We start from the raw sequence: 22,931 nt of genomic DNA, 5'->3' as shown, positions 1-22,931 counted from the left end.
CCCACCCCTTTCCGCCTTCCGCAAAGACCGTTCCTTCTGTGACTACCTGGTCAGGTTAACGCCCCCCTACAACCCACCCTCCCATCCTGGCACTTTCCCCTGCCACCGCAGGAACTGTAAAACCTGCGCCCACACCTCCTCCGTCACCTCTATCCAAGGCCCTAAAGGAACCTTCCACATCCAAAGTTTTACTTGCACATCCACCAATGTCATATATTGTATCCGTTGCTCCCGATGCGGTCTCCTCTACATTGGGGAGACTGGACGCCTCCCAGCAGAGCGCTTCAGAGTACATCTCCGGGATACCCGCACCAATCAACCCCACCGCCCTCTGGCCTAACATTTCAACTCCCCCTCCCACTCTGCCGAGGACATGGAGGTCCTGGGCCTCCTTCACCGCCGCTCCCTCACCACCAGACGCCTGGAGGAAGAACGTCTCATCTTCCGCCTCGGAACACTTCAAATCCAGGGCATCAATGTGGACTTCAACAGTTTCCTCATTTCCCCTTCCCCCACCTCACCCTAGTTCCAAACTTCCAGCTCAGCACTGTCCTACCTGCCCAGCTCCTTTTCCACCTATCCACTCCACCCTCTCCTCCCTGACCTATCACCTTCATCCCCTCCCCCACTCACCCATTGTACTCTATGCTACTTTCTCCCCACCCCCACCCTCCTCTAACTTATCTCTCCACGCTTCAGGCTCACTGCCTTTATTCCTGATGAAGGGCTTTTGACCGAAACGTCGATTTCAAAGCTCCTGGGATGCTGCCTGAACTGCGGTGCTCTTCCAGCATCACTAATCCAGAATCTGGTTTCCAGCATCTGCTGTCATTGTTTTTACCCCATATTCAGCCCTGTTTTAATCAAACCTGACAAACTATGAGTCACAATGTAAAACACCTCCTCCTCTCTGCCCTGACTTCCCACATTACCTCCAACCTTCCCCAATTACCTCGGGCTGTGTCTCACTCCAAGAATCGATCCCTCCTTCCTGACCATGTGAAGATTCCTGATTGCATGCTTTCTAATATAAAGATCAAGTAAAATAGAGGAGGAAAGCAACAAGCAGAGCTTTCTCCAGAGGCACTCCCCCCCCCAAGAAACCTGACGCTTTGCTTTGGGCTGATGTAGAGAAAATGGATTCAATGGTACAGAGTTCAACCACAAATAGATGCAGTGATGCACATTCTCACCACTCTCTGGTACAACTCATTAGCCCTAGGAATTATTGACGCAAATGGCATAAAAAGATTAAGGAGTACCTAGATAAGGATAGAATGGAGAAAGAAATATAAGAACATGAGGAGGTTTATAGCCCCTTGGGCTTGTTCATTAAATGCTTATTATTGCTGATCTGTGACCTAATTCCATATCCCCACTTCTCCTCTGTTTACTTAAAAACCTATCAATCACAGTTTTGGGTTTGACAAATGATCTGGCATTAATTGCCACTTGAATGAAAAGTGTAACTTAATTTCACTCCTGAAAGGTCTGGCTCTAAATTTTAGACTCTACCTCACTGTCCTAGAAACACCAATCAGCAGAAATGGTTTCTCTCGGTGTCAACCCTTTAATATCTTGAAACTAAAAGTGCCCCTTAACCTTCTCAATTCTGGGAATGCAATATTAGTTTCTGACTCCAGATATTATTCTGGTAAATCTACCCTGCACTTGCCACTAATTGAATACATCCTTTCTTAGGTGCAGTGACCAGAACTGAATGCTATTAATCCAGACGTAGTCTAACCAGGGGTATGTACATCTAAAGCGTGACTTCTATCACTTTGTGTTTTAGTCTTATAGATACATCTGCCAGCATTCTATTTCCTTATTGATTATTTTCTAATTCTGTTCAAAATATTTTAATACTACAAACCTGGACTCCACTCCCAAATTTCTTCAGTTCTCTATTATTTCTGGATTTCATGTAAAAATTACCCAGGTCTATCCATTTTTGTCCAACTTGTACATTTGCCAAAACCGAAATCCATTTTCTACACTTTTGCTCTTTCACTTAATCTATCTTTGTAACGTTACACATTCCCTTCCCTACTAATTTTCTACACAGCAGAATATTTAAAATGCAGGATGCTTAAGAGGCGAGAGCAGTTCAGCAATCTTGGACATTTTCTAGACAAAAGGAGGATTCAGAAATAAGGAGGAACCAAATCTCAGTTGGATTAGATTAGTTCAGATTCCCTACAGTATGGAAACAGGCCCTTTGGCCCAACAAGTCCACACTGACCCTCTGAACAGTAACCCACCCAGACCCATTCCCCTACCCTGTATTTACCCCTGACTAATGCGCCTAACACTATGGGCAATTTAACCTGGCCAATTCACCTGACCTGCACGTCTTTGGATTATGGGAGGAAACCCACACAAGACATGGGTAGAATGTGCAAACTCCACACAGACAGTTGCCCGAGGTGGGAATCGAACCCAGGCCCTAGTGCTGTCAGGCAGCAGTGCTAACCATTGAGCCACTGTGCCACCGTGTCCACCCTCCAATGCCTGTGGTTGAACACCGACTCACACCTTTACAGTTGCATGTCCGCTGACAGGAATTCTGCAGCTGGATGCACACAATGGCTGTCCATAGTTCAATACCCACACACAGAAAGCTATAATAGATATCCACACTCAAGACGTCCAGAACTTAAATAATTGATATTATAATCTAATCTCTGATTAACAATGTGCAGAAACAGGTAGGTTATAAATACATGGCAGGCACCAGTCTTGTGTGGCACATCTACTGATCAGCACAGTACCAAACAGATATAACATGTAAAGTTAACAATGGTAGAGGAATCACTACTATATGAAAAACACTAACCTTGGTAAAGGAACAAATGCCAAGGGAACAAATTAAAAATCAAGAAGTCAGGAGCAAACCAGAAGTCACCCAAAGGGTAATCCGATTTGTGAATAAATTATCAGGGTAGCGAATAGTCTAAATGGGGTCAAAAGATAATTAAATGAAGTTCTGCACTTCTCCTGACAGTGCCGTGGGCTTATGCACTCAATAGATCAGGCCATACCAGAGTTGTTAATAGCCTCAGAGTCACCAAATTAATGATGGGGAAGAGGGAAAAAGTCTCAATTCCTGCAGCAAAATCCTATTGAAAGCATGCAAATGGCCAAAACACGAAGACAATTAGGCCCCAGTGAAACCATGCAGTGCATAACAATAGAATCTAACTCAACTCTGATTCCCAAGATGGTCAAAAGCACGTGCTAAAATTCATCATCAAGCTTGTTGTGTGAGAGCAACCAGTTCAGAGACATCACTATCTAGAAAAGTTCAATTACACATATTCAAATTTCTCCATAGCTTTGCATCAAACACTATGTCACTGCCTCCCCTAATGGGGACTGTCACTGGGCTACTAGGAAAGAGCCAATGTTAATAGTCTGGGGACTTGGGTTTGAATCCCACAGCAGATATCGAATGCCATAAAAATATGGAATAAAACATTAATATAAGGATGACCATCTAACCACTGTCAATTGTTGTAAAAACTCCATTTGGTTCAACAAAATCCTTCAGGGAATGAAATCTGCTGTCTTTACCTGGTTTGGCCTAAACTGGACTACAGACCTACAGCAATGTGTTTGACTCTTAACAGTCCTCTGAGCAATTAGGGGTGTGGAATAAATGCTGCCCAGTCAGATGCCCACATTCTATGAATGAAAGAAATAGCTGCACCCTTTCGGTATTCCTTGCCTTGAATGTCAGACCTTTTGCACATCATCCCAGCACTGGTGGCTATGGTTTTGACTTCCTGAACCCCAGGCTCTGGAATTTTCTGCATAGGTTGACTCACTTCCCTCTCTCTCTCGCTCCTTGAAGACATTCTTTAAAATTTTACTTCTCTGACCAAACATCTCCTTATGTGGCACAGTGGTCACATTTTGCAAAGTGCCATGAGATATTTTATCACACTGAAAGTGCTATATAAATCTAAGTTATTGTTGCTCGGAACAGGGGAAAGGGATAAAATTGGGAAAAAAGTTGTTGATGGAGGGGGTCATAGAAAAGGCAGCAGCATTAAGGAATCTAGTGAGGTTGATAGGAACCCAAAACGACCACACTCCTCAGGTCTAACAGTATTTACGTCCCTATTCCACTGTTGAAATGGATGGTGCTCTGAGAGAGATGCCAACTGTAGAGCAGTTTACAAACACTAACAGCCACAGATGCTGACAGGACACAAATCATAGCAATGCACCTCCTCCAGTTAGGCAAAAGTGAGGACTGCAGATGCTGGAGATCAGAGTCTACATTAGAATGGTGCTGGAAAAGCACAGCAGGTCAGGCAGCATCCGAGGAGCAGGAAAATAGACGTTTCAGGCAAAAGCCCTTCATCAGGAATCATCAGGGCTTTTGCCTGAAACATTGATTTTCCTGCTCCTCGGATGCTACCTGACCTGCTGTGCTTTTCTAGCACCACTCTGATCTAGACCTCCCAGTTACAGAACGAACAGTTTTCTCTCTTGCAGAACAATGAGACTCTACTGGTCACAGACAGACAGTCACAATTCATTAACAGCCTAATGAAGAATCAAATCTGTGGCATTTTACTGAATGGACACAATACAGTTCACACCCTACAGCCACAGGAACTCACTTCATCCAAGTACAGGTCTCAACAGAAGTGAGAATGATTTTCCGTACCTTCTATAGAGCCACCTACTATTTCTATTTCCTTCCCTGGAAATGTGGGCTCTCACTGGGACAGGCCTCCATGAACACAAGCAACCCAGCAGCACCTCATTAAAATGTCCTTTATCTCTGTGTACGTAAGCAACCTGTGCCAGCTGGACATTCAATCCTGGTGAGCGTCACAGACAAGCTGCAACCGATAGCCCAACTTAATATTAATCCCCATGCACCTTACACTGGTCATTGGATCTGAAATGTTAACTCTGCTTTCTTTCCACAGATGTTGCTTGACCTGCTGGGTTTTTCCAGCAATTTCGGATTTTGCATCTCAATTGCTGCTTTGCTAAGGTCATTTAACCAGACAAGTTCAGGGCTCAAACCCAGGACTGTCCTCATTTGCCTAGCCCAGCCCAACGTCTGGCTGTGTATCGACATCAAGCCAATTGGGTTAGCCAGCTGAGAATGATAACAAAGGTACAAGGGTTACAGAGTCAAAGCCAAGTGTGGAAACATACAAGATTGTGAAGGGACTTGACAGGGTAAACACACACATTTCCCTTGGAATCAAGAACATAGGGTCACTGTCTTACAATAAAGGAATGATCATTTAAAGCTTCTTTTTCGCTCAGAGTTGTGAATCTTTGGCATGAAGTACTGAATGGCAGAACAAGCTCAGGGGACCAAGGGGTCTATTCCTGCTCCTATTTCTTATCTTTTCATACAGCTTAAGAGTTAAGTTAAAGATCAATCAAAATCTTGAGAAGCAGAATAGGCTTGATGGGCTGAATGACCTCCTTCTGATCCCACATTCTTCCTTTCCTGTGTGGAGGAGCTGCCATCAGTAAGCATTTAACGAGAGGATTAAAAGTGAAATGGAGCAGGGTTATCACCATACAGAAGCTGCTACTTCAGCTGTTCCCCAACAATACAAGGGAAGCCTGAAAGCAGACTGATAACTAGCCCACAGAAATGGGTCGGATGAAATGGAAGCGTTAATTCAAACAGGAATGTTGCACACTCTGCAGGAACTGGCAGGATTCAAGTTGTAAGTTTGCTCGCTGAGCTGGCAGGTTTGTTTTCAGATGTTTTGGCACCATGCTAGTGAAGTTTCGCCGGAGGCTCACTGATAATGTTACCTAGCATAGTGATGAAACGTCTGAAAACAAATCTTCCAGCTCAGTGAGCAACCTTCCAACCTGAACCTCAACCTGAGCAACAAACCTTCTCAAAAATCGCAAACTGGCAGGATCGCAGAAATCCTCTTTTTTCTCCAGCTTTCTTCCATCCAGCTTTTCAGAACCAATAATTGGAGCTGTCATTGCACAACGTTTTCCAGCGATATAATAAAGCCTGTCTCTCATCATCCAATTGACCTTGAAAGTATTATTGCAAAGCTGGTGAACAGAGGGAGGGATGAGGAAGGATGCCGATGTGGGGACTTTTAGTTGGGTAAATACCTAACCATCTTCATTGCAGAATATTTCTGGGAGCTTCACTTTCTGGGAGACAGCATTGGTTCAACACTGGCAATATCATTTGCACAGTGACTGGCCTTGCAGCTCTGTCCATTCGGATGTCACTGGCCTCTGTACATCACTTGCAACCAAGCTCAAAGCATTTCAACTACCCAGGACTTTATCAGTAAAGTTTAACGGTCTACAGATAGCAGACAAGAAAGCTTTAACAACTAATTTGCATTCATCTAACGCACTGTCTTTCAAGGTCTCCTAATGCACTCTTTGACAATGTACTCTACAGACAAAGAAGTACTTCAAAATGCATGCATTGCTATAATGTGGCAAAAGCTGCAATCAATCTGTGCAAAGCACACTTCCACAAAGTAAATTTTAAAATTGGTTGAGGATTTCGTGACTCATTGGGGATAGCGCCCTTTAAATCAAGCCACACTATTCCCTGCCTCATCATAAATTTGAATAGTGTACTAAATTGCAGAATAGCCTATTACTACCCTACAGTCTAACTCAGATTAAAACAATATGCAGACTCGATTTCTCTCGTAACAACAAAATAACCAAGTATCGTAATCAAACTGTTTTTAACCAAGGCAGAAAGTAGGTAATTTAACCAGACAAGTTCAGAGTTCAAACCCAGGACTGTCCTCATCTGCCTAGCTCAGTACCAACTTCTGGCTGTGTATAGTAGCCAGTTGAGAATGATATGTTCTATTGAACAAAGGTACAAGGGTTACAGAATCAAAGCCAACTGTGGAAACATTAAGATTGTGAAGGGACTTGACAGGGTATACACACGTTTCCCTTGGAATCAAGAACATAGGGTCACTGTCTCACAATAAAGGATCAATCATTTAGGATTACAATGAAGGTTTTCTTTTTTGCTCAGAGTTGTGAATCTTTGGCATGAAGTTACTGAATGGCAGAACAAACTCAGGGGGCCATCGGGTCCATTCCTCCTCCTCCACCACTCCTTTAAAAAATTCCCATTCACACATATAGTAAAGAAATAAATATTATGGGTGGACCAAAAAAGAAAATCAGAGAAATAGAGTTTGATAGCAGCAGTTTGAACTGCAGATGTCCATCAGCTTTTATCTTTCGGTTCCTTTCAATTTTTGCTGAGGACATGACACTGTGGATATACCAATTCTCAGTCTCGCATTCACTGGCTGAAAATTCAGCTTTTCACAGCCTCCGAAGGTGGGTTTTCCCTTTTGGCTTTCAACATGGTATTTGCAAAGAGAGCAGCTTACAGGGGAAGGGTGAGGAAAAGTAACTAGCTTCTGGGAATTTGCTTTTACTTCTCCACACAGCACGGAGAGAGGGAGAGAGAGGGGGAGAGAGAGAGAGAGAGGGAGAGAGAGAGGGAGAGAGCGAGAGAGAGAGCGAGAGAGAGAGCGAGAGAGAGAGCGAGAGAGAGAGCGAGAGAGAGAGCGAGAGAGAGAGCGAGAGAGAGAGCGAGAGAGAGAGCGAGAGAGAGAGCGAGAGAGAGAGAGCGAGAGAGAGCGAGAGAGAGAGCGAGAGAGAGAGCGAGAGAGAGAGATGGATGCTTTCACTTTGCTGGCTGGATATTCCTGCAGTCGTATGGAATGGATTGAATTTCCGACAGTGCAGAAACAGGCCATTTGGCCCAACAAGTCCACACCGACCCTCTGAAGAGTAACCCACCCAGACCCATTTCCCTCTGACTAATACACCTAACACTGTGGGCAATTTCCCATGGCCAATCCACCTAACCTGCACATCTTTGGATTGAGAGGGGAACCCAGAGCATCCGAAGGAAACCCACACAGACATGGGGAGAACGTGCAAACTCTGCACATACAGTCACCCGAGGCTGGAATCAAACCCAGGTTCCTGGCACTGTGAGGCAGCAGTGCTAACCACTGAGCACCTACATACAAAGCTGTAGACACCTGCCCAGTCAAGAGGCAGTTACCATGCTGAGTTCTCCCGAGTCCACAACAACTGCTGCTGAGTAAAACGTCAATCAAAAGACTGGCGCAATTGTCCTGAACACTAACAGTTTGTCGAGACTTCTTCACTACTCTGATAAGGCATCATCGGATATACAATTTTCAATATGCTCCAGTAATTGGTTTTTAAAACCTCTTCTTACAATTTCGATGGTTTAAAGCATCTTCACCCATTTTAGTTCACCTTCCAAAAATAAATAGAAGTAGTCTTTACAAGGAATAAATATTAGTCAGGACAGCCTGAGAATTTGCCTCTTTTTGAATTAGTGACCATGGGAACATTCACAAACATTTGGACCTTGGGTTAACACCTCATCTGAAAGACAGATTTCTGACAGCACAGCACTCATTCATAGAGTCATAGAGATGTACAGCATGGAAACAGACCCTTCAGTTCAACCCGTCCATGCCAACCAGATATCCCAACCCAATCTAGTCCCACCTGCCAGCGCCCAGCCTATAATCCTCCAAACCCTTCCTGTTCATATATCCATTCAGATGCCTTTAAAATGTTGCAATTGTACCAGCCTTCACCACATCCTCTGGCAGCTCATTCCATACATGTACCACCCACTGTCTGAAAACGTTGCCCCTTAGGTCCCTTTTATATCTTTCCTCTCTCACCCTAAAGCTATGCCCTCTAGTTCTGGACTACCCCACCCCAGGGAAAAGATCTTGTTTATTTACCCTATCCATGCCACTCATAATTTTTAAAACTTCTATATGGTCACCCTTCAGCCTCCAACGCTCCAGGGAAAACAGCCCCAGCCTGTTCAGCCTCTCCTTATAGCTCAAATCCTCCAACTCTGGCAACATCCTTGTAAATCTTTTCTGAGCCCTTTCAAGTTTCACAACATTTTTCAGATCACAGAGGTTGGCATGTGTATGGAACGAGCTGCCAGAGGATGTGGTGGAGGCTGGTACAATTGCAACATTTAAGAGGCATTTGGGTGGGTATATGATTAGGAAGGGTTTGGAGGGATATGGGCCGGGTGCTGGCAGCTGGGACTGGATTGGGTTGGGATATCTGGTCGGCAAGGACGGGTTGGACCGAAGGGTCTGTTTCCATGCAGTGCATCTCTATGACTCTATAACTTGTCCACCACCAACATCAAGCTCACTGGTCTGTAGTTCCTTGGCTTGTCCTTACCACTCTTCTTAAACAGTGGCACCACGTTAGCCAATGGTCAGTCTTCCGGCACCTCACCTGTGACTATCAATGATACAAATATCTCAGCAAGAGGCCCAGCAATCACTTCTCTAGCTTCCCACAGAGTTCTAGGGTACACCTGATCAGGTCCTGGGGATTTATCCACCTTTACCCGTTTCAAGACTTCCAGCACTTCCTCCTCTGTAATATGGACATTTTGCAAGATGTCACCATCTATTTCTCTACATTCTATATCTTCCATGTCCTTTTTCACAATAAATACTGATGCAAAATACTCGTCTAGTAACTCCCTCATCTTCTGTGGCTCCACACAAAGGCCGCCTTTCTGATCTTTGAGGGGCCCTATTCTCTCTCTCTCTAGTTACTCTTTTGTCCTTAATGTATTTGTAAAAACCCTTTGAATTCTTCTTAACGCTATTTGCCAAAGCTATCTCATGTCTCTGTTTTGCCCTCCTGATTTCCCTCTTAAGTATATTTCCTACAGCCTTTATACTCTTCTAAGGATTCGCTCAATCTATCCTGTCTATACCTGACATATGCCTCCTTCTTTTTCTGAACCAAACCCTCAATGTCTTTAGTCATCCAGCATTCCTTTTACCTGCCAGCCTTTCCTTTCACCCTGACAGGAATATACTTTCTCTGGATTCTCGTTATCTCATTGCTGAAGGCTTCCCATTTTCCAGTCATCCCTTTACCATGCAGCACTGAGTGTGTCAGCCCGGATTATATGCACAACCCATGACTTTCTCACTCCAGTGGTGGAGGTGCATAATACACTGAGCCAGGACTAAAACCTTTAGGCGATATAAAAAAAATACTTTGAGCTTAAGAACTAACGCTAAGAAGTTATGAGCAAGAATTACTCAGCATTCTTGAATTCAGCAGTTTAAGTGACATATTTTGCTTTTCCTCCTCACTTAGAAAACCATGAGAGAACAGGATGGTCTGAAGCACAGCAGCTGGATTACGCCAGAGGAGGAGCAGGCCATTCGGCCCTTTGAACCTGCTCCATCATTCAATTAAATCCTGACTGCTCTGAGAGCCCCAGATTTCAGCCCACCCCAGATAACCTTGCACTCCCCTGCTCATCAAGAATCTATCTACTTACATCTTAAAAATATTAAAAGATTGCTTTTACTACCTTCATGACTGTTTATAGATCATAGAATCATATGTGTACCTTCATATTTTTAGTTAAAAATCACACAACACCAGGTTATAGTCCAACAGGTTTAATTGGAAGCACACTAGCTTTCGGAGCGACGCTCCTTCATCAGGACAATCACCTGATGAAGGAGCATCGCTCCAAAAGCTAGTGTGCTTCCAATTAAACCTGTTGGACTATAACCTGGTGTTGTGTGATTTTTAACTTTGTACACCCCAGTCCAACACCGGCATCTCCGAATCATTCATATTTTTAAACAGAGCTTTATATGTCAATGAGGTAAAAACAATGACTGCAGATGCTGGAAACCAGATTCTGGATTAGTGGTGCTGGAAGAGCACAGCAGTTCAGGCAGCATCGAGGAGCTTCAGCAAAATCGACGTTTCGGGCAAAAGCCCTTCATCAGGAATGAGGAGAGAGTGGAGTGGATAGGTGGAAAAGGAGCTAGGCAGTTCGGACAAGTCCGGACAAGTCAAGGGAAGTTTGAAACTAGGATGAGGTGGGGGAAGGGGAAATGAGGAAGCTGTTGAAGTCCAGCCTAAGTTGTTTGATTCAGTTCAGACGTATGCACCTTCAGCTGAAGCTCTTCAACTAAGTTCCATGCGGGAAAAGAAATCACAGTCACAAGTGATTAAGAGTCATTAGTCTCATTAAGGAGACCAAAGAGTGGACAACCATGATCTGGAAGTGCGCAACTGGGAACAGATATGACTTTAAATTCACTTCATCCATCTGTTTCATCAGTGAACATTTAACAGATGTGGAACTACAGGCAGTCTGAGCCTCTTACACCTGTACTGGAGGCATATGGACAGAACAGATTGGGATTGTACCATTGATCATTAACCAGCACCATGTCTGGGTCCGCTGTAGGAATTTGGGGACCGATGACTATGCTGGCTTCCAGAGTCAATTAGCCTGCCAAGACCCACTGCATGTCTCCTATACAAGAAACTCCAGAATTCCATAATATCACCAGACCTAAAGCTGAATGTATCAGCTTTTACTTTACCGTTGCATACCACATATTGAGCGATATGAATACGTATGTGTACTTCAGTGTGGACAGCCAGACAGAAAAAGTATACACACACCTTCTCAAAACCAAGCAAACACAACTCAGCAGAAGTAATCATTTGGTCATGTACAACTTGAGCATTGCTGAGAAATAAACATATTTTATGAAATCTTTTAACTCTGTGCTCATCAGGACATTTATGAGGATACTATTAAAGGAACAAACCCAACATTCATGCTGTATGAGAGGACAGTGCTAATTCGTTGGAAGTTAGACTCAGATTGGTGGATGCATTTCCATTAATACACCAATTAATGATGATTGAGACAGTTAATTGCCAAGTTTTGTTCAAATTTTCATTGTTCAAGCCCTTGTGGCACAGTGGTAACGTCCCTATGGAGCCTGGAGGTCTGTGTTCAACTCCCACGTGCTCCAAAGGTGCATCATGACATCACTGAACAGGCTGAACTCTGTCCCAATGGGTCACTCATGGTACAATAGTAATGTCCCTATCTTTGAGTCAGGAAACTCAGGTTTAAGTCCACCTGCTCCAGAAATGCTTATTAAGATCTTTGCACAGTTTAAATAGAAAATACCTAAATTTTAAACTAATAGATTGATTGGTCAAGACATTACCCTGAGAAATTAACCAAAGAATGGCTGTTGCTTATTCTGTTGAGTTGAAAACTGGCGTAGTGCTTGTTCTTTCTGTCTGCAAAGAACACGGTTCTGTCTATTAATGTGTAGCTTCCAGCACATAAAGCTTACTGCATTACGCGCTCAGCTCAACAGAGAAATAGTTCTTCATTTTCAAATACTTTTCCCTTTGAACGTGTAACCAACAGATCTACAGAAGATATTAAAGCTGAGAAAGATACATTGGAGATGTCAACAAAAAACCCCAATAATTCTCTCCGTTATATATTATTGGAAGCATTTTTCCATTTCCAGCAGTGTAAACAGCTGCAGAAAGGAACATTGCACAAGCATGTTAGGCAACTGGTCAGAAAATCAACGGACCACAAATATCATTTTAGTAGTCTTGGGCTTAAACAATGCCCTCCTAACAATATTTTTTATAAAGCTTCTTTAATATAGCAAAATGTCCCATGAGACTTCATAGCAGCATTATCCAAAAATACTGATGCTAAGCCACTTTAGGAGCTAATAGACCAGGCAAGTTAAAGCTTGTCAAAGAAGTGAGTTTTTAAGGGAAATCTCAAAGGAGAAAAGGGAGGCAATGAGTTTGGGGGAGGAGAGGGGATGGGGTGAGAATAGCAGAACTGAGCGGTGACACAGCTGACAACATGCTGACAACAGTGGAGCAATTACATCACAGTGTGCAAGGGTTCAGAACGAGAAGAATCAGCAATCGAGTCAGTTGTTGAGTTTTCAACTTTAAAGAACTTATTACATTACTTGAAAACTGAAATATTATGAATTGGCAGCAGTGTGCGAGAGCTCAGGTGCACAGCACAGGCAGGCTCACTTAGTTAGTCACAGTGCAGAGATAGAATGACTCATAACTGTGTGTGACATTATTCTCTCATCCAAATCACCATGTAGTTTCAAATTTGCAGGCAACACATTCCTACTGCATTATAGACACAGTCAAGAACGTTAAGTACACTTACCTGACTCAGGTTCATCAGCTGCTATACACTCTTCAATGGACTCCTTCAGGCCAAGGCTGGCTGCTGTAGGGAGGGGGCCTAACAGAGAGGCTATATTCGGGGGTTTGGGCGGAGGCTCTGATTCTTTCTCCTCCTCTGTTTTATCATTCTCTTTTGGCCGCTCTTCATTGAGGAAGTCATCACAGAAATCCTTGTTGAGATGGTTTGCGACCGCCGTCAGCTCTTCATCCTCACCCTCTTCCTCACCTAATCCACTGGAGGTTACTGAGGCTCCATCATCCAGAGTATCTGGAACACAGTATTTTTCCGTGAAACAAAAAAACAGTTTGCAAACAGCCAGTGATTCACGAACTACTGAGTCCCTTTGCAAAATCTAATTTACGAGACATCTTAACTGCTCTTTTTAGATTTATATTCATATCAACACCTTGATTAAATTAGTTTGTTGCTCACACCTGGCTATCTGCTGTTGTACATATATCCTACCTGTATATACATTGTATATAATACCAAACAAGGCAAATGAATACATGTTGAGCAGTAGGATGCCAGGGAAAAACAAAGAACGATACAACACAGGAACAGGCCCTTCGGCCATCCAATCACTTAGGATGAGGGGGACCTCAGCGCATGCATCTACCGGTTTCTTAAATTATCAGATAAAGTAGTTAAGAAGGCATATGACACACTTCAGGCATAGAGTTTAAGAGCAGGGAGGTAATGCTGGAACTGCATAAAAGATCAGATAGGCCACAGCTGGGCTATTGTGTGCAGTTTGGGAATCCATGTTATAGGAGGAATGTGATAGCACTGGAGAGAGTGCGGAGGAGATTTACCAGGACGTTGCTTAGGCTGGAGAGTTTCAGAGATTGGACAGAGTGGGGTTATTTTCCTTGGAACAGAGGAGACTGAGAGAGGACACGATTGAGATATATAAATTGAGGGACATAGATAAGGCAGACAGGAAGAAATTTTCCCATTGACGAAGGGATCAATGACAAGGAGGCATAGATTTAAAGTAAGGGGCAGGACGTTGAGGAGGTTGGAGGAAAGACCTTTTCACCATGGAACTCAAGATCCCACAATGAGACTACTGGCTAGTGTGTACAGAACATAGAACAGTACAGCACAGTATAGGCCCTTCGGCCCTCGGTGTTATGCCAGCCTTTTTTTCCGACTCTAAGATCAGACTAACCTACATACCCTTCATTGTACTGTCTTCCATAGAGTGGATCATTCAACTTTGTACGGTATGGTTTGGCTGTACTGCACACAAAACAACATTTTTCACTGTACCTAGATACATGTGACAATAGTAAATCAAATCAAATGTGTTTCTGAAATGGTATGTGGAGGAATATTGACCTAGGGCAAGCACTGTTTTTTTCAAACAATGATATAATTATTGGTTATTCACACACCACATCAGTCATAGAGATATACTGCATGGAAACAGACCCTTCGGTCCAACCCATCCATGCCGACCAGATATCCCAACTCAACCTTGTCCCACCTGCCAGTGCCCGGCCCATATCCCTCTAAACCCTTCCTATTCATATACCCATTCAAATGTTTCAATTGTACCAAACTCCACCAGTTCCTCTGGTAGCTCATTCCATACACGTACCACCCTCTGAGTGAAAAAGATGCCCTTTAGGTCTCTTTTGTATCTTTCCCCTCTCACCCTAAACCTATGCCCTCTAGTTCTGGACTCCCCGACCCCAGGGAAAATACTTTGTCTATTTATCCTATCTATGCCCCTCATAATTTTATAAACCTCTATAAGGTCACCCCTCAACCTCTGATGCTCCAGGGAAAACAGCCCTAGCATATTCAGCCTCTACCTATAGCTCAAATCCTCCAACCCTGGCAACATCCTTGTAAATCGTTTCTGAACCCTTTCAAGTTTCACAACATCTTTCCGATAGGAAGGAGACCAGAATTGCATGCAATATTCCAACAGTGCCCTAACCAATATCCTGTACAGTTGCAACATGACCTCCCAACCCCTGTACTCAATATTCTGACCAATAAAGGAAAGCATACCAAATGCCTTCTTCACTATGTCACCATCTATTTCTCTGCATTCTATATCTTCCATATCCTGTTCCATGGTAAACACTGATACAAAATACTCATTTAGTATCTTTCCCATTTTCTGCAGCTCCACACATAGGCTGCATGGCTGATCTTTGAGGGGCCCTATTCTCTCCTTAGTTACTCTTCTGTCCTTAATGTATTTGTAAAAACCCTTTGGATTCTCCTTAACTCTATTTGCCAAAGCTATCTTCTGTCCCCTTTTTGCCCTCCTGATTTTCCTCTTAAATTTACTCCTACTGCCTTTATACTCTTCTAAGGATTCACTTGATCTATCCTGTCTATACCTTACATATGCTTCCTTCTTTTTCTTAACCAGACCCTCAATTTCTTTCGTCATCCAGCATTCCCTATACCTACCAGCCTTTCCTTTTAGGAGAAAGTGAGGACTGCAGATGCTGGAGATCATAGCTGAAAATGTGTTTCTGGAAAAGCACAGCAGGTCAGGCAGGGCTCATGCCTGAAACGTCGATTCTCCTGTTCCTTGGATGCTGCCTGATCTGCTGTGCTTTTCCAGCAACACATTTTCAGCCTTTCCTTTTACCCTGACAGGAATATACTTTCTCTGGATTCTCGTTATCTCATTCCTGAAGGCTTCCCATTTTCCAGCCACCCATTTACCTGCGAACATCTGCCCCCGATCATATAGGCTACTCTCAACGAAAACAACTTGAAACTCCAATCTGTCAACTTATAGCAGTTAGCCATTTAAAAGTTTGATTCAGAGCAATAACATCATTTACCCTTCCTGAGGTTTAAGGCACTGGAGGTCAAATCACAGGGACTTCCATCCTAACACTGCCTTATGAGGACAGGATAGGTAGACGTGTTGTAACAAGTCTTGGTGGTCTAATCTCTTGAAGGCTGCTTCTGTTAGTAAGTATGAGCAAGTCCGTCTAGGACGAGCCATGAAGCTCTACATTTCAGAGTCCATGAAAAATAGTCACTTGAGGGAGGTGATGAAAACTGCATGTATTCATGGTACATGGCATATTAAAATTTTATTATTATACAATTAAGCCCTCAACAACCACTCAAAAAAAGCAATTTGTTAGGTGTACATACCTCCTTTAGCATAGTTAGCATAAGCTCCTCGATACCTTGGTCGAGTGATCTCCAGTTCAGTCTCAATCTCATCTTGATAACTTGCGATTTCGCCTGCAAAATATCAACAGAATTTTTATTTTTAAAATGCACATTATGAAAACTAACCTATGAATAACCATCTATGAAATTGAACTCTTCATTGCCAGAAGTTGGGAAAGGTTTGGGGAGGCAGGGTTAGACACAAGTGAACATGTTAAAAAAAAGAGAGAAAGAGAGGGAGAGGGCTTTAGGAAGAGAGAGAGAGAAGGGGAATGATGTTCAATTACCTTCAAAATCCACCAATTTTTTGGAGAGTTCTTGCTCCAACTGAAATAAAACAATAATTAATTTACACATATTCAGTCATTTCTGCAAATGATTTATTAGACCAGAGTACATATTCAAGGCTGACACTTCCAATGCAATAGAGGGAGAGCCGCACTCTTGAAGGTATGTTCTTTCAGATATTAGACCAAGGTCCCACATGCCCTCAGATAAAAGATCTCACAACACTATTTTGAAGAATTGCAGAAATGTGTTAACAAGGTCCTGAACAATATTTATGCAAAAATCAACATCACCAAACATCCAGAAACAAGGTCACTTATCTCACTGCTATCTTTGGGAGCTTGCTTTATATGTAATTGGCTCTCACACTGCTTACATTATAGCAGCGCTTTGAGACATCCTTAAATAATGAAAGGCAAATCTCTTTCACTATCTTTCTGCCAGCTAAGCCATGCAGGAGCCAAGTGAGGAGGTGAGAACCAGAGAACTTCCCCATCAGTATTTTGAAAAAAAAATCCCATGTCATGTTTTCAGTTCAGCCACCGATAAAAAGGCAGACAACTTTATCTGGACCATATGCCATTGAGGAAACCACAGCTCATCACTCAATGTAAAAGTAATTGGTAAAGGATTTCATGATAAATACAATGCAGGCAAGATAACTTCTACAGATACAGACATTAACTTGAAACTGTAATGTACTTTTAAAATAGAAACCATTTCAACAGAAAAACATCTTTGATGGTTTTCCATTACAGATCTTCACAGTAATTGATCCAGAAGGTGGGTGAGTGCATGAACACTTTTTTTATGTTTTTGTTTTCTGTGATATTTTGCTTTTAAAAAGAAAAAGAAGATCTCCATGTGAACAAGCCCATGATGTGATACTGAGTCTAAACAACAGGAAGGTTTCAGTCTAGCCATAGTTTATTGAAATCAGTTGATCTGATGAGGGAGCAGAAGTCAGAATGGTGTTACACTTGCTTAGCTCAGGACTGGAACAGGCATCCAAGGCAAGGGATTTCCAATCAATGGAGAGAAAAGCTGGAGTTGTTCTCTTTTGAACAGAAAAGGACAAGGAGAGATTTAATAGAAGCATTCAAAATCTTAGGACTTGCACTTGAGTAATCAAGGAGAAACTGGTTCTAGTGGACAGAGTCAAGAGTATGGTGCTGGAAAAGCACAGATCAGTCAGCATTCGAGGAGGGTCACTGCACCAACCAACTCTACTGCCCTGTGGCTGAACACTTCAACTCCCCCTCCCACACTGTCAAGGACATGCAGGTCCTGGGCCTCCTCCATCGCCAAACCTTTACCACCCAATGCCTGGAGGAAGAATGCCCCATATTCCGCCTTGGGACCCTGCAACCACACGGATCAATGTGGATTTCACCAGTTTCCTCATTTCCCCTCTCCCCACATTATCCCAGTCCCAAGACTCCAACATGGCACCGTCCTCTTGACCTGTCCATCACCATTCCCATCTATCCGCTCCACACTCATCGACGACCTATCACCTTCTTCCTCACCTTCATCTGACTATTGTTTCCTCAGCTACCTTCCCCCCAGTCTGCATGCTGTAAGTTGACCCACAATGTCCCGAAGGATGGAACTCCAGGATTTTGACTCAGTGACAGTGAAGGAACGGCGACATATTTCCAAGTTGGCATGGTGAATGGCTTGGAGGAGAATTTGCAGGGGGTGGTGTTTCCATGTATCTGCTACACTTGTCCTTCTGGATGGAAGTGGTCGTGGGTTTGGAAGGCACTGCCTGACGATTTTTAATGAAATTTCTCATGCAATCTGCTGAAAAGTCTGGTCCTAATGTTAGGTAAGGTGCTGACGAGTCTCTGCTGAGCTGTGGTCACCCTTTAATCAAACAGTCACTTGGGGTGAGGTACTTAAGAAGGGCTGGTCACTGAGGAATCATACCTCAACTTAAGAGTCAAATCTTCAAAAATGGAGTAAAGAAAATTGAGAAGAATGAAGAATTAAAATCGTTTATCAAAAGGCACCACTCTAGTCTCTGCTCTCCCAATTATAATACAGTTACCTGTTGCAGCCGAATCTTTCTCTTTCCTGCTGTGAATGAAGGTGGGTCACACTCTTCCTCCAAATCAATCTTCATAAACTCGTCGATTGTTAACTGGCTGGTTGGTGTCTCTTCAAATTCATTAAGCCTACAACAGAAGTTTAAAAAAAAGTCGCTGAAAAGGTTTCAACATCCACCCATGTCTTCCTGTGGAGGTAGCTATGATAGCTTCATACCACTCAATGGGGAACAGTTAACAATGTGACACCCTGTAAGACATCTGCAACTCCTCTAGTTCCTGTCATCCCTAATTTTCAATTCTGGCTATTCTGTCAGTTACCTAAGTCTCCAGGCTCTGGAACACCCTCCCAGCACATCTCTGCATTACTTTCCGCTTTTAAGAGGCTCCTTAAATCATTCCTCTTTAACCAAACTTTTGGTTATCTGACCTAATATCCCCTTATGTAACTCTGAGTCCTATCAGCTCCTGTGAAACATTGTAGGATGCACCACCATGTTAACGCTGTCAAAGTTGTTGTTTTCGCTCTATGTACTGCTGAATAGGAGCATAACTGATCCTCCCAGCCCATCCCCCAACCCTGTTCACAGCTCTTGAGTGGGGGAGTGTCACTATTTGTTACACCACCCTCCTACTGAGAAGGGAAGCTGAAGGCTACCACAATATTAATGTTAATTATAGCTTGTTTAACAAGGCAAGCTGAAAGAACTAACTACACTTGTGGTAACAGATACCCAGGTGATGAGAGGCTGCAAGAGCCCATGATACCATAATCACATACAGACTGAATAGAATAGGCTTGAAGGAACAGTTCTCTCAACAGACTGCAGCTTCACATCTCAAGCATGCAGTAACATCAGGACTGACATTTTAGAGTGGGAGGAATGCAGACTGAGGAAACAAAAGAAAAGATTTGCAGTGCTATAGGGAAAGCGACAGGTAGAGGAACTAATTGGGAAGATCTTTCAAAGTATAGGGAGGCACAGGTGTGGCTTTAAATGTCATGAAAATGTACAAATTTAGTCAGTATGCCAATCCAAGACACATGCTAGCAGTGGCATTGGAGTGCCTCAATGAAGAACAAAAACAACTACATTTGACACATGAGGAACATTGAAATAAAACTGGATATCTACACACCATCAACTTATTGTCTGATCATTTTCCAAGATATTAAGCACTATGAACATATTTCTGGGCAAAACTTTTCTCTCAAGGTTAAATAAGTGGAAGAGAGTTCATGGAATGGCAGAATTAGGATTAATAGCCCTTGACTGATGTCCTTTCTTCTATATACAAGGCAAGACCATAAAAACAGGATGGTTGGTTACCCTGTTCATTAAATCCCGTCAGTATGGTATAAATTGTACCTGTTACTGGACTCTACCAGAGACAGTGATAGTAGCAAATAACAGTTAGTCAGAGAGAGTTGATATGAATCTGTGCATGTTTATATGAAAGATTATGACTGATTATTATAAATATATTCTTTTGAAGGTCACAGGCTTGTGAATAATGGAAAATCAATGGATGCTGTCTATATGAACCTCCAAGAGGCACTTAATAAGTTTCTATTCAAGGAAAAGCAAGCAAGAGGAAAATGCAAGAATTTGGATGAAAACTTATGAGGTGGATCACAAATTATTTGGGAGCTAGGAAGTAACTATTGAGTCAAAGGGAATATATCTGGATTGAATGGATATGGCAAGTGATGCTCCCCCAGCAATTATTCTAGGAACACAGCTTTTCACCATTTGTATCAATGGTTTAGATGGAAAAATAGAAAATTGTATATCTAGATTTGTATGTAACAGTAAGTTAGAAGGTACAGGAACTTGCGTAGATAAGGGCAGGAATTGGCAAATCAACACAGACTTAGTGAATGAATAAAACTAACATATGTAGTTTAATGTGCGCAAGTGTGAGGGCATTCACTTTGAATCAGAGAAGGATAAATCATCATAATTTCTTAATGATGAGAGAACATTAGTGGAGCAGCAAAGGGATTAAGCTGGTCATGTGCGCACATTACTGAAAGCTACTGAACAAGTATCAGAAGCAATTAAAAAGGTTCAGCTGAATGCTGACTTTTCCTCAAGAACAAAGCAGACAGCCTTGGCCAGACCCCATTTTGAGTAACACTGCTCATTTCTCTGGGACCATGTCTCAGAAATTAAGTCATGGCCTGAGAGAATTGCAACACAGGTTCCTCAGAATGATACCATGGCTGAAAGAATGAAATTATTCAGACAGGTTGGTTCATATTCTTTAATTTAAGAATGTTGAAGCAAAGGCAAACACTTGTATTTAAGTAATGCATTTCACCAACTCACAACATCACAAGGCACTTAAAAAGTGCTGGCAGGAGTTGATACAATAGATATGGTTACGGGGAGGTGATAGCCTAGTCGTATTGTCACCTGGATTGTTAATCCAGAGACCCAGGGGGACCAGGGTTCAAATTCAACCATGGCAGATGGTGAAATTTGAATTCATAAAAATTCAAGATTAGGAGTCAAATAATGATAATGAAACCATTGGCGGTTGTTGGAAAAACCCATCTGGTTCACTAATATCATTTAGGTCTGACCTTACATCCTCACCTGGTCTGGCCTACATGTGACTCCAGACCCACAGCTCTCTGGGTAATTAGGGATGGGCAATAAATGCTGGCCTGGCCAGTGACGCCCTCAATACATGAATAAAACAAAAATACTATTTCCTCATGTGGCTGAATCTAGAAAGAGAAGGCAGCACCTTAAAGTTAGAGCTGGACTATTTCCAAATGAAAATCAAGAGCATTGTTTTCCACATAAGACTTTGGATGCTGCAGGTCAACTGGAGTTTGCAAGACTGGGACTAGTAAATGTATCACTGGATATGGAGCAAATGTGGCTATATGGAGATGAAATACGTATCAGGCATGGTCAATCTGAATGGAGGTACAGCCCGGTAAGCTGAATGACTTCCTGAAATGATCACTGTTTGAGAAGCTAGCTGTCACCAAAAGCACAGGCAACAGATTGATTGTACACTACTTTGAGAAAATATGGGAATGTGATGTTCCGTTATGTACTATAAATGCATTGTACCTGTCATTACACAGAAGATAGAGATGACAATAGACAGAGTCAAACAAACAGATCAAAGACCAATGCATGATTCTAAGATAGTGAGTGATGGAAAGATAGGCACGATAGGAAAGTGACTATGAGACAGGACTAAGAAGCCAGAGATTGCACGTTCAAATCTTCCTGAGGAAGTTTAGAAATACTTCAAACTCTGAAAGTAAAAAGCCAGTGAAAAGTATGCATAGAAATAAAAAGTCTTATTTTTTCAGATTTTGATGAAAATGGAGCAGTTCACAAACATCATTTAGGAATGGAAAACGTCTGCGTTCACCAGTATGGGCCTACAGGCAGCTAACACAAAGTGCAGAAAATACTAAGCAGGTTTGGCAGGATCTGTGGAGATAGAGTTGACATTTCAAGTCTAATTTGATTCTTTCAGTTATTTGGCTCAATTGCCTTTAAAAACGGCCGAGGCAGTTAGGGACATCAAACCAAGGAGAAGTAGGCCATTTGGCCTTTTGAGTCTCTGCTACCATTCAAGAAGATCTGATTGTGTGAATTCAGCTCCACTGCCTTGTCTGAACCCCCAAAAACCCTCAATTCCATTGCCCACATAAATCTGTCTCAATTAAATTTAATGACCCCACCTCCACTGTTTTATGAGGGATAGAACTCTCAGACTAACAACCAGCTGAGAAAATATTCTCATGTCCACCTTAAATAGGAGACCAACTGTTCTTAAATTGTGTTCCCTAGTTGTACTCTTGTCCCCAAAAGGGAAATCCAACCATTATCCACCTATCACGTTCCTTGAGGAACTTGTATGTTTTGATAAGGTCACCTCGCGTTTTTCTAAACTCAAATAAAAGAATCTTCGATCCAGGAATTAGGCAAGCAAACCTCTGATCTGCTTCCAAAGCAATCATATTGTTTTTTCAAAATAGAGGAACTTTCAAAAGTTGATTGGGGAGGCTATTCCCAAGTAAAGGGATGGTTGGGAATTGGGAGGCCTTTAAAAATGAGATAACAAGTGTTCAGAGGCAGTATGTTCCTGTTCGTGTGAAGGGCAAGGCTGATAGAGTCATAGTCATAGAGATGTACAGCATGGAAACAGACCCTTCAGTCCAACCCATCTATGCCGACCAGATATCCCAACCCAATCTTGTCCCACCTGCCAACACCCAGCCCACCCTTCCTATTCATATACCCATCCAAATGCCTCTTAAATGT

The 22,931-nt window shown here is 42.6% G+C and overlaps 1 protein-coding gene across 2 annotated transcripts in view; it reads right to left on the bottom strand.

Annotated features, from left to right (window-relative positions):
- brf1b (BRF1 RNA polymerase III transcription initiation factor subunit b) overlaps window positions 1–22,931 on the bottom strand; it is a 466,828-nt gene that overhangs the window by 150,079 nt on the left and 293,818 nt on the right. For both annotated transcript variants that reach the window (XM_043696898.1, XM_043696899.1), the window contains 4 exons: window positions 18,633–18,759; window positions 16,579–16,618; window positions 16,271–16,363; window positions 13,109–13,396 (listed from right to left, as the gene is read on the bottom strand). In XM_043696898.1, the coding sequence (XP_043552833.1) occupies window positions 13,109–13,396; window positions 16,271–16,363; window positions 16,579–16,618; window positions 18,633–18,759 (548 nt within the window). The remainder of the gene's footprint in view (window positions 1–13,108; window positions 13,397–16,270; window positions 16,364–16,578; window positions 16,619–18,632; window positions 18,760–22,931) is intronic.

Source organism: Chiloscyllium plagiosum, chromosome 10, assembly GCF_004010195.1.
Source record: "Chiloscyllium plagiosum isolate BGI_BamShark_2017 chromosome 10, ASM401019v2, whole genome shotgun sequence".
NCBI classification, from domain to species: Eukaryota; Metazoa; Chordata; class Chondrichthyes; order Orectolobiformes; family Hemiscylliidae; genus Chiloscyllium; species Chiloscyllium plagiosum.
This window is presented reverse-complemented; position numbering and strand designations above follow the sequence as displayed.